This window comes from Aspergillus fumigatus, chromosome 6 (assembly GCF_000002655.1).
Source record: "Aspergillus fumigatus Af293 chromosome 6, whole genome shotgun sequence".
NCBI lineage: Eukaryota > Fungi > Ascomycota > Eurotiomycetes > Eurotiales > Aspergillaceae > Aspergillus > Aspergillus fumigatus.
The window spans coordinates 2,659,516-2,672,280 of NC_007199.1; the positions used below are offsets into that span (position 1 = coordinate 2,659,516).

Below are 12,765 nucleotides of genomic sequence, written 5' to 3' on the forward strand. Positions count from 1 at the left end.
TGTTTATTCGCCCTTTCCTGTTATTTCTAACACACAGCCTCTTTGTGGCTCGGTGCACCGGCTTTGCTATGCATTGCTTTGAACTGGATTATGCCACCATTGCACTGATCCTTGGATCGATCTATCGCTGCTGATATGCTGGTTTGTTATTGACAGATTCACGTCGCTTCATGTACAATATGAGAATGGAACAGAAAAGACAACTGTAACTAGAGGAATATGCAAGGCTACGCAGGACGAATACCGTACTTCTCGTAGGAAAAGTCTTCCAAAGTCGACACCAACTCCCCCCATCCATCGTCAATCTCGCCGGGGTTACCGGCTCCTTTAATTCTCCACGCCGCCAACTCCTCTGCCTCCTTCTCTGGGACGGACTTCTCCTCTTCCTTATGTTCACCCGTCAACCCAGCCAGCACCTCTGCTTCTCGACCCTTATAAGCCCCTAGGAGACCCGGGTGAGGACACCAAATTACCCGCATTCCAGCTCGGCGTCCCGCCTCGACACCAGGAACTGCATCTTCAAAGACAAGACACTCTTCTGGCCTGATCTCAGGTTCTCCTCGCTGCCGCAAGCCCTCATTGATCGTCTCAAGAGCGAGCAAATAGATATCCGGTAGCGGCTTTCCTCTTCCCTTACCAATTCGAGGATCGTCACCTAGTACGCGCTGTGACTCGGGAAACGCAGAGAACAGATCCTGTAGATGGTCGGTCTTCAGTTTGAAATTCTTGCTATGCGATGATGTCGCCAGGGCTATGTAGACAGGTTGGTCCGTCTTCTGGGTCGAGAGAAGCTTGGACAGGAGAGTTCTGACTCCCGGTAGTGGCTGCGACTGGGGGAAGTACTTGGCTTGCAGGGCGGCCTGCTTCGCGCCGTATTCCTCGGGGCTGATGGGAAGTTGAGCCCAGTGGTGGAAGATCTTGCTTGCCTTTACCGTAGAATATTAGGACAGAACGTAATAGTGTTGGAACAAGACCTTTGAGTCTCAAGGACTGAACGGACTGAGGATGCTGAGGAGGGCTCACCTCAGGCTGTGGTCGACCCTGCAATTGAGCCTTGATTTCCCAAGGAAGTAGCGGCTTTCCGAATTCCTGGAGGATTGCATTCGTTATCTCTGTGTATTTGTCCTCTGAGTCGATGAGCAATCCATCCATATCAAAAAGGCATGCCCGCACGCGGGGGAATCTGTCAGAGAAGGCCAGTCAGCGGGGTGAAATATCCATGAGCATGGAAACGGGTGAATCTGGACCAGGAGACGTACTCGGTCGCGCTTTTGGTCATAGTGAAGTAATTGTTTCGCAGACGAAACAAATAGTGCAGAGTGACAGGAGGATCAGATCTTCAATTGTGGTTTAAAGACACTCAGAGTCTCAGATAAGGCTACTCCACATTGGTGCCAAGATGTAAATTTATCCCAGTCGGGAATTTCTTTCGTGCCGCTTTACCGTCGAGGGGAACAGTTGGGGATCATCTAGACCGGTTGTCCGAGGGCTTCCCGATTATTGATAACTATCCACTCCAGCTTCCAAGCTCCGAAGCTGCGTTCTCAGTTGCCTTCACACTCACTCTCTTAATGCTCTGAGGCAACATGACTACAGAAAATTCAGATAAGAATCCAGACGAATTTGACCCTGGGTCCGATAGCGAAAGCGAGGATGTCTTTCATGATGCACGGTTCCCCGCAGAGGAAGAAGCTGTGAGTAGCTGGTTGCTGCTTTCCCTAAAAAATAGTTGCTGACGCTCATATCGACCGTCCTAACAGCGCCTCTTGAGAGAATCTCACGAAATCAAAACAGAAGCCAACAAACTGTTCACGGCTGGCTGCTATGATCAGGCTATTTCCTGCTATGACCGGGCCCTTGCCTCGTGTCCCAACTACCTCGACTATGAAGTTGCCGTTCTTCGAAGTAACATGGCCGCATGCTACCTGAAGCTGGAAGACTGGAAGGCAGCTGTCGACTCTGCAACTACCTGTCTTGATCGTCTGGAAAACATCATTCCGCTGTCTCAGCAGAATCAGGATGAAGACCTACCGAAACAAAACTCTCAACTGTCAAAACAGACAGACGCGGTGATCGAGATTTCCGGTGAAAACGAAGAGGCAGAGAAGGAGGAGCTCAAACGATTAGAGAAAATGGACGAGAAAAAGAACGACGTGATGCGTATTCGGGCAAAGGCGCTTATGAGACGTGCGCGAGCGAAGAGCCAGCTCGGCGGCTGGGGAAATTTACAAGCAGCCGAAGAGGACTACAAAGTGCTTACTGGGATGGAAAACCTACCTATAGACGATAAGCGGGTTGTGCAGAGGGCCCTTCGCGAATTGCCCGCGAGGATAAACCATGCACGGGAGAAGGAAACGGCGGAGATGATGAGTAAACTGAAGGATGTGAGTCGACAACTTTTCCGTACTGACCCTGGATGAACACTGCTAACTCCTTACTGCAGCTCGGAAACGGCATCCTCAAACCATTCGGGTTGTCAACGGATAATTTCAAGTTCGTCCAAGATCCTAAGACTGGTGGCTACAGCATGAGTTTTCAGTCATGATAGAATGAAGAGGCCAAACTTCCCAATCTGTGAAAGCCGTTTCCAGATTGCCTCCTTGTGCATGTAGACTCGCTATATAGTGCGGAAGCGCGACTGGAAGAGCCCATATTCCATTTCTCCGTGTATACGCACTGTCTTCGTAGGATAAGGCATCGTTACCGCAGCTGGTTAGCAGAGTAATTGATAGAGGCCACCACGTCACAGATGATGGTCTGCACCACAACAATTCTGGCTCTCTAACTGTACACCTAGCACTGAATGGAATTCGCTCGGTACTTTGCACATCTTCCAAACAAATTCCATGACAGTACAAAAACTTTATCTCCTCATTCTATGGCTCCCTCGGCAGTTGCATGTGGGGGAATGGCTTTGGTGACGGAGGATATCCGACAAGGGTTCTGTCTCCATATCTTTCGAGTCAACTTGACGCGGCTTTGGATCGGCTTCGAGGATGTCTCTGGGGATGTCCCGCACAACACTTCGCTTGAGCGGAGCCATGAGTGAACCCATCCCCGTCTCAACCGTATATGGAGCCGATACGACTCGCCCACGAAACCAGGAACGAAGTGGTTGGAGAAACCCTATAATTCGGAAATACCCCTCAGCTTTGTTGACAACCTAAAGTCAAACCTCATGGAGTCAAATCCGGCATATTACTGGGTGATTTCATTACCGAAGTATGGTGAGCTGCCAATCGGGAGGCTAATCGACTCCTTGGATTGTCCTACAGGGAGACTGTTCAAAAGCCTGGAAGAATGCTCCGGATGCTGTTGACCTCTTTCCTACATTTCCCCACAATCTGATGTGTTTCCTACTTGCACTCAGCGAGATTCACTACGATGGCAACCATACTTCAGACAAGATCGCTGGGTGAAGTCCGGGCCAAGACTCATGACGGTGTGAGTCAGTTTCTGGGCATTCAGTACGCTACTCTCAAAGACAGATTCGCAGACGCGGAACTCATCGAGCAGCGTGAAGGCGGTATTTTGGATGCGAGCAAGGACGGGTAAAAGTAGTCGGGAAATATACCTCAAGTCAGTGAACTAATGCAAGGAATCCTAGTCCAACTGCTTTGTCTCCTTTGTTTGGGTGTGACTTCGAACTTGGCCATATTCAACATATTCTCCCAAAGAAAGAGCTTCCTCAATCGGACTTGAAATGTCTGAACTTGAACATTACCGTCCCGGCGGGCACAACAGCAGCCTCCAAGCTTCCTGTGTTTCTCTTCATTCACGGCGGAGGGCTGGTGCTTGGAGCCAACTCCTGGCCACAATTCGATTATGCACGCTTTGTCAGGTTGTCCGTTGAAAAGAACTTTCCTATAGTGGCGGTCTCTATGAAGTAAGGCCACTACCCTGACACGACATGGGCGAAAACTCACTCTAAAAAGTTATCGTCTCGGTGCATTCGGCTTCCTTACTTCTAATGAACTTCGACGGGCTGGGTATAACGCCAACAATGGGCTCAGAGATCAGAAAGTGGCCATGCGATGGGTGCAGAAGCACATTGCAGATTTTGGTGGAGATCCTGACAATGTGACACTCGCGGGAATGAGCGCTGGAGGAGGTATGTCTGGCTCATCATTGATTTCCACTACATTATAGGCATACTGACACTTTGCTAGCGTGTGTAACGTACCACCTCGACTCTGACGAGCAACTCTTTAAACGGGCTATTGTGATGAGTGGTACCTGTCTACTCATCCAACCCTTGCCTTACGAATTACATGAGCAGAACTACCAGCAAGCCATTGCAGCGTTAGGACTGACCAATGCCAGTTCAGAGGAGAGAATCAGAGCTCTTCTGGAAACACCAGGTGATGACTTAGTCGCCAAAATACCCCCGACCGTTCTAGCAGTTCCTGCGATTGATGGGACCATGGTGACCTCCCCGGTCACCTATGCGCAAGTGGCTGACAAAAATTCTGACTTCCCCCGCGGAAAGAAGTGGTGCGAAGATCTAATGATTGGCGACGCTCAGATGGATGTAAGCTGTCATGAAACGCTGTCAAATCGTCTACTGACCGCGACTCTGTCTCTCTTCCCAGGCTAGTATCATGGCTTTTTTGATGTCTCATACGAAGAAAGACTGTGCGAGCAAGTTTGTTACCGCGATCGAAACCATACTTTCATCCAAATTAGATGTTGCGCAACAGATCTTGGACAAGTACAACATCACAAGGGAAATGACAGACGACGAGGCCTTCCCAGCTATTCTCAACTACGTAAATGACATTGCTTTCTTTGCTCCCGTTCTGACATTTGCGAAGGGCTGGAAAAACAATGTATACGTCTATCACTTCAACGAAGGGAACCCATGGGATGGGCCTTGGAAAGGTCGAGCGAGTCACATCCTTGACTTGGCCTACCTGTTCCAGAACTTCCGAGAGTTTATGGCGCCAGATCAGCAGCAACTTGCAATTACCTTCGCTGAAGACCTCTTCAAATTCTGTCATGGCGTGAAGCCATGGCCTTCCGTTGCCCATGATGATGTAGAAGCTGGTTTCACGGCACGAGTCTACGGTCCTGCACCCAATGCAGCGCAAGTGAATGGGCCATACTATGAGGGAAGCTTGAGAAGAAGCGTTCTCTTCGACCACACTGACCAAGCGTCGCTAGATGAGTTTGCACAAGTACTTGCGTTGTTTAGAACTCTCTAGCCCAACGTCATGGCGTGTACATAGCCGTGAAGAGATACGTCTATTCCACTGCTGGTTTTTAAGTGCGTTTTGACTTAGACACATTGTAAGTGCTTCGAGTCAATTATATGTAGATAGTGGCATCACGTACTAGCAGATAGCCCAATATTTTGTTCTGTGGTTAACAGATCCGCCACGATCTGAGTCCCTTGATACCGCAGGCTGATTCTGTCCAGGTTCGGGCCCCGCGGGCCCCGAGGCAGAGGGAATTGAATCATCGCCTAGACTTAAATCCTCAAATCCTCGTCAAACTATTATCTCTTCTCAAATTCTTCATTAAGTGCCTCTTCCGTATGTCTCCATGGGTGGTCGATAACTCTAAGGTTCTGTGTCCGTCAACTTCTCTTCGTGACCTCTGATTACTTTGAGCCCATATGACATCTCAGCGGTATAGCTTAATCTAAGCATATTCGCTATGGTCCTAGGCGGCCCGCTATCAAAACATGAGAATGAGCCTAAGCGACCGATTCTCCTCGAGCTAAGGTCTTCGAAAGTCTTCGTCATATTTGTGGTGGCTTTCGCGACATTCACTGTAAGTTGGCAACAAGAGATGGTGTGCCCGAAAGAAAACATGCTAAAATTAGTTATTTCAGGATATCCTGCTATATGGGCTTGTAAGTTAACCGTTCTACCTTAAGCATGTCTCTACTGTGTAATGATTTATGTGCAAGAGCTCAACGTGTTTTAGATTGTGCCTGTGACCCCTACTGCATTGCATGAGAGAGTCGGTTTATCAGAGGACGATGGTATATGCCCTTCTTTCGAGATATTGACATTTGATATCTGTGATTTTGGCTCTGACCATTCACTATCAGAGCAATCATGGACCTCGATCTTACTAGCATTGTACGGCGCTGCACTTTTGGCAGCATCCCGTGAGTTTGACCATCCTTGGCCACCAGATTACATCGTGACAATTCTACTCACCGTTCTCCTTCAAATAAGCTATTTCCGGCTACTTAGCAGATCGGATAGAGTCTAGGCGGTGGCCTCTCCTGATAGGGCTGGTCGCCTTGGGTGCTTCTACAGCGTTGCTCTGTGTAGGCACTACTCTCGGCCTCTGGATTGCCGGACGATTGTTCCAAGGAGTAGCTGCGGCTGTTGTTTGGACAGTCGGACTAGCCCTGCTAGTCGACACGATAGAAAAAGAGGCCCTGGGAGAAGCGATGGGATATGCGGCAATGGGCATCACACTCGGGACATTGACAGGCCCCCTCCTTGGGGGTGTTTTATATGAGAACGGAGGCTACTACGCTGTCTTCGGTCTTGCATTCGGTATAATTGGCTTAGACATATTCCTACGACTCGTCTTGATCGAGAAGAAAGATGCCCTGAAGTGGCTTCATATTGGAAAGCTTTCCGCAGAACCGGTTGACAATCCAACGCAAAAGCAACCTACGGATGGGCGTGTATCTCTTTCTGGCACGACGGATGAGCGTGACAGTAACGGTCGTAAGGAGCATGTTGCAACATCGAGCTCGACACCGCGAGGCGACACAATTGGGGATGCAAACCAACAGATGCCCCGCAAGAGACGTTTCGGCGCTGTTGCCACCCTGTTGGCCTCAGACCGGATGCTTGTCACGTTATGGGCTTATTTTATCGTGGCTGTTGCGTTGACATCTCTCGATAGTGTCCTTCCTCTTTTCGTTCAGGATACGTTCGGTTGGAAACAGACAGCCCAAGGACTCATCTTCATTCCAGTGTCGGTGCCTCATGTTCTAGATCCGTTCTTCGGGTACATCAACGACAAGTTTCCCCAAGCTCGGCGCTTTGTAGTTGGAGGAGCGTTGCTCATAACAATCCCATTGTTCGTGCTTCTCCGACTTGTCACAATGAATTCTATGAGCCAAAAAGTGGTGCTTTGTGTGCTGTTAGCTCTGATCGGGCTCTGCCTGGCCTTCCTGATCCCTCCGCTCTTTGTTGAGGCCTCGTACGTTGTTCAGGAGAAAGAAGCAGAGTCACCCGGAGTCTTCGGCAAAGGAGGCGCAATGGCACTTGCGTACGGCATCCTCAATTCTGCTTTTGCAGCTGGGTCTATGGTCGGTCCATTCCTGGCTGGGTTCATCCGAGAAAGCGCTGGCTGGAGCACGATGTCCTGGGTCATAGGTCTGCTGATGGGCGTGTCTGCTATTCCTATACTGCTTTTTTTGGGAGGCCCTATATGGAAACCTATGGAACGGCATGCTGAGAGTCAGTCTGCCGAAGCAGCTGGATAAGCTGTACAAAACGTGGACCATATGCTCGAGCAATCTATCAAAATGTATATTTAATATAATTCCCAAATTAGGAAAATCTCACATCATAGAGAAGAAACAGTCCGTTAACAGGTACTTACTATCAGAACATCGGTAGTCAATAAGGTGGCGATAACTAAGAGCTCTTCACCACTTCTCCCCAGGAACCAACAGCGTCCACATGCGCTATGGATTCCAAGTTTCTACTATCATATCCTGAAAACAATATGTCTTGGTTTTCGACTTGCCGATATTCCGTCTTCACCATCCGAACTACAACATTTCACACACAGGTGGATGTCCCCGCAGTAGCCCCCACCGCAAGCATGCTCGTCAGCATGGGGGGTATGAGCTTCGGGAAGCATAATAGCCGACTGAATGAAGAGCAATTCAAGAAGAGAAAGGGGTGCAGGTAGTGCAGATATCTCGAAGACATTACCTGCTTCACATCCCGTTTCCCGTCTTCCCCTTCCTGACTACCGGCTTGACTCCGCGATTGTGACTATGGAAACTCCACAAGTACAACATCAAAGGCTTCAGGCACTCTTTATAGGTGTCCGAAGGGATTTCGACGATGTCCTAGTTGATCAATTTCGCGGAATCAAGTACGCCAAAATACCGGCGCGGTTCGAGCGTGCTCAGCCTGTGCAGAGCTTCCACCGGGCCGTCGTTGATGCTACAAAATATGGGTATGTCTTGTGTGGGAGTTCGGGGAAGCTATTTTCATTCTCTATTTGCATATGATTATATATTCAATCTAATTCAAATAGGCCAAAATGTCCGCAGGTTCATGTAGACGTGCGCCATTTGTTGCGCATTCCCGAGGATTTCGAGATCGAGCCTGAAGCTGAGGATGAGTTTGAATGCCTAAACCTGGACATTACCCGTCCTCCTCTATCTGGCACTAATGGCCCTCTTCCTGTTCTCGTCTGGATATACGGTACGATGGCAGATTTGCAAGGAAACCAAGACAAAGCATCACTTGTGCTAACGGCAGTGCCTTAGGCGGTTCTCAAGTTGTTACATTCTGTTCTGCTCAATCGAAAATCTGCGGTAAGATATCTGAATTTCTACGTTCTTTAAATGCTGAGTCCTGAGTACGCATAGACCCGACCCGGATCGTTGCTGAGTCTATCAAGGAAGGACAGCCGTTTCTCTTCGTCTCTTTCAACTACCGTCTCAATATCTTTAGTTTTGGCGACGGAAAGGAGAAGAACCTCGCGATAAAAGACCAAAGGTTGGCCATTGACTGGGTTCGGGAGAACATCGTAGAATTTGGGGGTGATCCAGTGAGTGATCCAACATTGCTTGAGAACACCTGATGCTAACGTCTTTTCTCACTCCAGAATAACATCACACTTGCTGGAGAGAGCGCAGGAGCAGTTTATGTCCATGCGCATCTGATTACTGGCCCTCCTGTTCAAAGAGCTGTTCTGGCATCCGGGTCGCTATACCTATCTTCGCCGTTGCCGGCCGAAAGAGGAAGTGTGCTCATCAAAACACTCGAAAGCAAGGTGCAGGAGTTGGGACAAGAGTCGCTTCGTCATTCATCTGTTGAATGTCTTATTCGCGCATTGCAGGAGTGCAATGTGAATACAATGTGGATACAGGAGGATTCCGAATTCCAGGATTGGGAGAACAAGCCCGAACAAGTCGAGGAACTCATGATTGGTGATACTGAATATGAGGTATGTTCTCTATCTTCTCCTATTACACTGCCCCTCGCCTAGTCTGACTTCTATAGTCTGTCATTTGGAGAAACGGAATCGAGACCCTCGACGGAGCATCGATTACTGCAGCTTTCGAAACCGACAAAAACTATGGCACAAAACTGCGCAAGATGTACCAGGTCGTACATGACCGTCCTACTGCCTGCAAACTGGGCGCTCTAGATTTCGTCAACGACACCCGATACACACTCCCTGTTGAGCTGGTAACCGACAAGCTCAAAGCTGCGAACAAACATGTTTTCAGATACGTGGTTGACCAACCCAATCCATGGCAGTCTTCCAGCCGGTCTCACCACTCAGTCGACCTCTTGTTTCTGTTTGGAGGACTGGATCTCTCCTTCAACCCCGCTGCAAATGAAGTGGGCCAAGAGATGCGGAAGCGGTGGATACGGTTCGTCAATGGCATGTCTCCGTGGTCTGAAGACCGACGATTTGCCTATGGGCCCTTGGGAGAATGTATGGAGATAACCGAGGCGCAGTTCGCGTCTCGGCGAAGAGTAGAACACCTCAAGGCGCTGCGAGAAGCTGGCATTGCAGCTTACCTCCCAATAGTTTTCGCATTAACAGCAGGCAGAATCAGCCTACTGAATTGATATGTGTCCTTGAAGTAAGGCACACAGTCTACGTTCGAGAAACTTTGAGATTTTCAAGGATCAGGCTCCATAAGAAGGTCGAGAAGTACTACGCGCGACCCTGTAAACTAATCTTGAAGGGCTCAGTTACATAGACTAAGTAGAGATTACCTAAGGTTGGGGTTAATCCGTAATCCATCTCCACACAGCCGTTCTTGTACTATCCAGAACCACAGATGATCTGCTCGACCTAGTGTTGTCCGGCTACCCTTCTCTTCCCCCATCGGATTCCCCCTTCCTCGGCAATTCCCACACCAACTCAATCCCGACTGTGAACAACTGTGTTTGATGAAAGGATCATCTCTCCATGTTACTCATGGCTTACTCATGTGGGGTTTGGCAACCATGCGATCAAAGCAGAATGTTGACAGACATCGCTCCGTCTACGCTTCCCCTCCCCAAGCTCCACTCTATTTGGCTTCGGCAACACAAGGCCTCTCCAACATGCCGATTTGTATGAACTTTGAGTCAAATCTGCCCTCATTCAGGCTGACATCGTACCATCAGAAACCAAAGGACCACTCGCGTATTCCTCCGTGCTCGAACATTCGGATGAGAATGTGTCCGACAATTCAAAAGGTTTACTCTATACTCAGCCGTTAGTCAACCCGTCAGCATGGAAAAGGGTATTTGAGGCTTCAAGTTTCCCCTCGAAATTGAGCTTCTCTGAACTCAGTACTTGATCTCTTCCTACCGAACTGCAAGCATGGCCTCCACCGGCGCCCTATCCGATCCCCAGGAGTATCAGAAGATATTCCATTGGGCAGAAACTCAAAAGGACGGTACCATTCCTTCCTTCAGCACGAGACGGAACGATCCCTACCAGGTAAGCTCTTATTCTATTTGTTCGTTTCTTCGTGATAGCTGACTCCTACAGTATCAAGCAGGCTTTGGCAACTCGTATGTATAGTGCGCAGCTCCATTCACGCCTTAATTTTGCTGATGTAGGGATATCTACAGATTTGTCTCCGAGGCTGTCCCTGGTACCATTCCACAGGGCCAGAACAGTCCTCGTAATGTGAGATTCGGCTTGTATGCTGAGCAGATCACCGCGACTGCTTTTGTCGCCCCACGGCATTGCAACAAGAAGGCATGGCTGTACCGTGCTCGTCCGGCGGTTGCCCACCAAGGATTTGTACGTTGACGCCATTCGGAGCATTGGACGTGTGCTGATGATGCTACAGACCGATCTTCCTGACAACAAAGACACAGAGTCGAATTTCCTGCCGATAAATCCTCGAGTGCGAGTCTCTCCAACTCAGTTAGCATGGCATCCATTTGAGATTCCGACTGGGGAGGAGGTAGACTTTATCTCCGGTCTCAAGACTGTAGCAGGATCAGGAGACCCAACCCTTCGTGAGGGCCTCGCTACACACGTCTATACGGCCAATACCAGCATGAAGAAGAAAGCCTTTGTGAATTCCGATGGTGAATTCCTCATCATTCCTCAGCAGGGTGCCCTGGACATCCAAACCGAATTTGGTCCCTTGTTTGTTCAGCCCGGAGAAATCGTAGTCATCCAGCGAGGTATCCGCTTCCGCGTTGAGCTTCCTGATGGCCCTTCTCGTGGGTATATCCTCGAAGTTTGGGGATCTTACTTTGAGTTGCCCGAGCTGGGACCGCTCGGAGCAAATGGTTTGGCTAACGCTCGAGATTTCCTTGCTCCCCATGCCAAGTATGAGATTTCACAGGAGCCCTGGGAGATTATTTACAAGCTTGGAGGGAAATTCTTCAAGAGCACACAGAATCACAGTCCTTTTGATGTTGTTGCCTGGCATGGTAACTACGTATGTTTAATACCTTACGGTTTCCACTATACAAGGCGAAGCTAACCCTATCACAATAGGTCCCGTACAAGTATGACCTGACCAAGTTCGTCAATGTCGGCTCAATCTCCGTGGATCATATCGATCCATCCATTTTCTGTGTACTTACAGCCAAGTCTCGCGACCTCACGGCGCCTTTGGCCGATTTCCTCATCTTCTCTCCCCGCTGGGATGTAGCGTCTCGTAAGTGGTTTTGTCCACAAAGGATATGCCGTGAGCATACTAACGATTTCTAGACACCTACCGACCACCTTACTATCACCGCAATGCTGCCTCCGAACTGATGGGCCTGATCTATGGTGAATATGGTGGACGCTCCGACGCCTTCAAACCTGGGAGCATTTCGTTTGAGTGTGGAAGTGAGTAGCCGTCGTGATACTTTTTGTTTGCATAAGGTGCTAACTGTGTGGTCAGTGGTTCCTCACGGTGTAGCGTATGAGGAATTCAAAGCTGCCACGGAGAACCCACCACCTGTTATGCAGATTTCACCGGCATCGATCGCGTTCATGTTCGAGTCCAGTCGCCCATTCACAATTACTGACTATGCCTGGAACAGCGAGAAGAGGCACGAGCACGAGCCGAAGATGTGGGATAATCTGGTGGACAATTTCTCCAAACACGCCAAAGAGGTTGAAGAAATTCTGGCAAAGAAGGCGCAAGCATTGCGAGTTTAGGTCTATGTTAAATCGTTTATTAGCGCTCTACCTCTACCTAGTGTCTTGACTCGCAATCTTTTACGCAAACGCGTTCTTCGTGAAATGATAATGCTATGAATTCGGACCTGTTACTTCAGTCTAGCAATAAACGTGATTACTTTTCTCTTCTAGCGAAATTCTGGAATGCGTGAACTTGCACTCGTCTCCAACCACACTTCCTACATGCTCTCTCAATAAGGTATAAGCTTGCGACCCCCGACAGGTAGTAAAGTAAACGAACTTCCATTATGGCACACGGCCCAGCTGCGTTGTTCGAACGTAGCAGCAAGATGCAGCGTATCGAAGCGATGACTTCAAAAAGATGTCAACATGCGATCATCTCTACAAATGTGTCACCCATCCCCGTTCCTCTCAATGTACCTGGCATACTGATGGCTATTC

At 49.1% G+C, this 12,765-nt stretch overlaps 6 protein-coding genes across 6 annotated transcripts; 5 read left to right on the forward strand and 1 right to left on the reverse strand.

Annotated features, from left to right (window-relative positions):
• Window positions 1-227: 227 nt before the first annotated feature.
• On the reverse strand, window positions 228-1,392 carry AFUA_6G10760 (haloacid dehalogenase superfamily protein; the record flags this gene model as incomplete). Its single annotated transcript, XM_745871.2, has 3 exons — window positions 1,260-1,392; window positions 1,024-1,183; window positions 228-926 (listed from the first exon to the last, which is right to left on the reverse strand). The coding sequence occupies exons 1-3, from the start codon at window positions 1,277-1,279 to the stop codon at window positions 228-230; spliced, it is 879 nt and encodes a 292-aa protein (XP_750964.2). The 5' UTR covers window positions 1,280-1,392.
• Window positions 1,393-1,445: 53 nt separating this feature from the next.
• AFUA_6G10770 (tetratricopeptide repeat protein) lies at window positions 1,446-2,826 on the forward strand. Its single transcript, XM_745872.2, has 3 exons — window positions 1,446-1,694; window positions 1,761-2,384; window positions 2,444-2,826. The coding sequence occupies exons 1-3, from the start codon at window positions 1,587-1,589 to the stop codon at window positions 2,543-2,545; spliced, it is 834 nt and encodes a 277-aa protein (XP_750965.1). The 5' UTR covers window positions 1,446-1,586; the 3' UTR covers window positions 2,546-2,826.
• Window positions 2,827-2,966: 140 nt separating this feature from the next.
• Window positions 2,967-5,336, forward strand: AFUA_6G10780 (uncharacterized protein). Its single transcript, XM_077805068.1, has 5 exons — window positions 2,967-3,551; window positions 3,608-3,886; window positions 3,936-4,111; window positions 4,170-4,531; window positions 4,593-5,336. The coding sequence occupies exons 1-5, from the start codon at window positions 3,385-3,387 to the stop codon at window positions 5,202-5,204; spliced, it is 1,596 nt and encodes a 531-aa protein (XP_077661199.1). The 5' UTR covers window positions 2,967-3,384; the 3' UTR covers window positions 5,205-5,336.
• Window positions 5,337-5,499: 163 nt separating this feature from the next.
• Window positions 5,500-7,574, forward strand: AFUA_6G10790 (MFS transporter). Its single transcript, XM_077805069.1, has 5 exons — window positions 5,500-5,775; window positions 5,837-5,857; window positions 5,932-5,989; window positions 6,059-6,118; window positions 6,189-7,574. The coding sequence occupies exons 1-5, from the start codon at window positions 5,659-5,661 to the stop codon at window positions 7,460-7,462; spliced, it is 1,530 nt and encodes a 509-aa protein (XP_077661200.1). The 5' UTR covers window positions 5,500-5,658; the 3' UTR covers window positions 7,463-7,574.
• A 62-nt stretch (window positions 7,575-7,636) lies between these two features.
• AFUA_6G10800 (uncharacterized protein) lies at window positions 7,637-10,028 on the forward strand. Its single transcript, XM_077805070.1, has 6 exons — window positions 7,637-8,169; window positions 8,251-8,420; window positions 8,486-8,533; window positions 8,588-8,769; window positions 8,827-9,168; window positions 9,225-10,028. Exons 1-6 carry the CDS (start codon window positions 7,859-7,861, stop codon window positions 9,801-9,803), a joined length of 1,632 nt encoding a protein of 543 aa, XP_077661201.1. The 5' UTR covers window positions 7,637-7,858; the 3' UTR covers window positions 9,804-10,028.
• Window positions 10,029-10,065: 37 nt separating this feature from the next.
• AFUA_6G10810 (putative homogentisate 1,2-dioxygenase) lies at window positions 10,066-12,574 on the forward strand. Its single transcript, XM_745876.2, has 8 exons — window positions 10,066-10,296; window positions 10,350-10,668; window positions 10,720-10,742; window positions 10,803-10,977; window positions 11,027-11,629; window positions 11,689-11,851; window positions 11,905-12,027; window positions 12,083-12,574. The coding sequence occupies exons 2-8, from the start codon at window positions 10,549-10,551 to the stop codon at window positions 12,340-12,342; spliced, it is 1,467 nt and encodes a 488-aa protein (XP_750969.1). The 5' UTR covers window positions 10,066-10,296; window positions 10,350-10,548; the 3' UTR covers window positions 12,343-12,574.
• The last annotated feature ends 191 nt before the right edge of the window (window positions 12,575-12,765 follow it).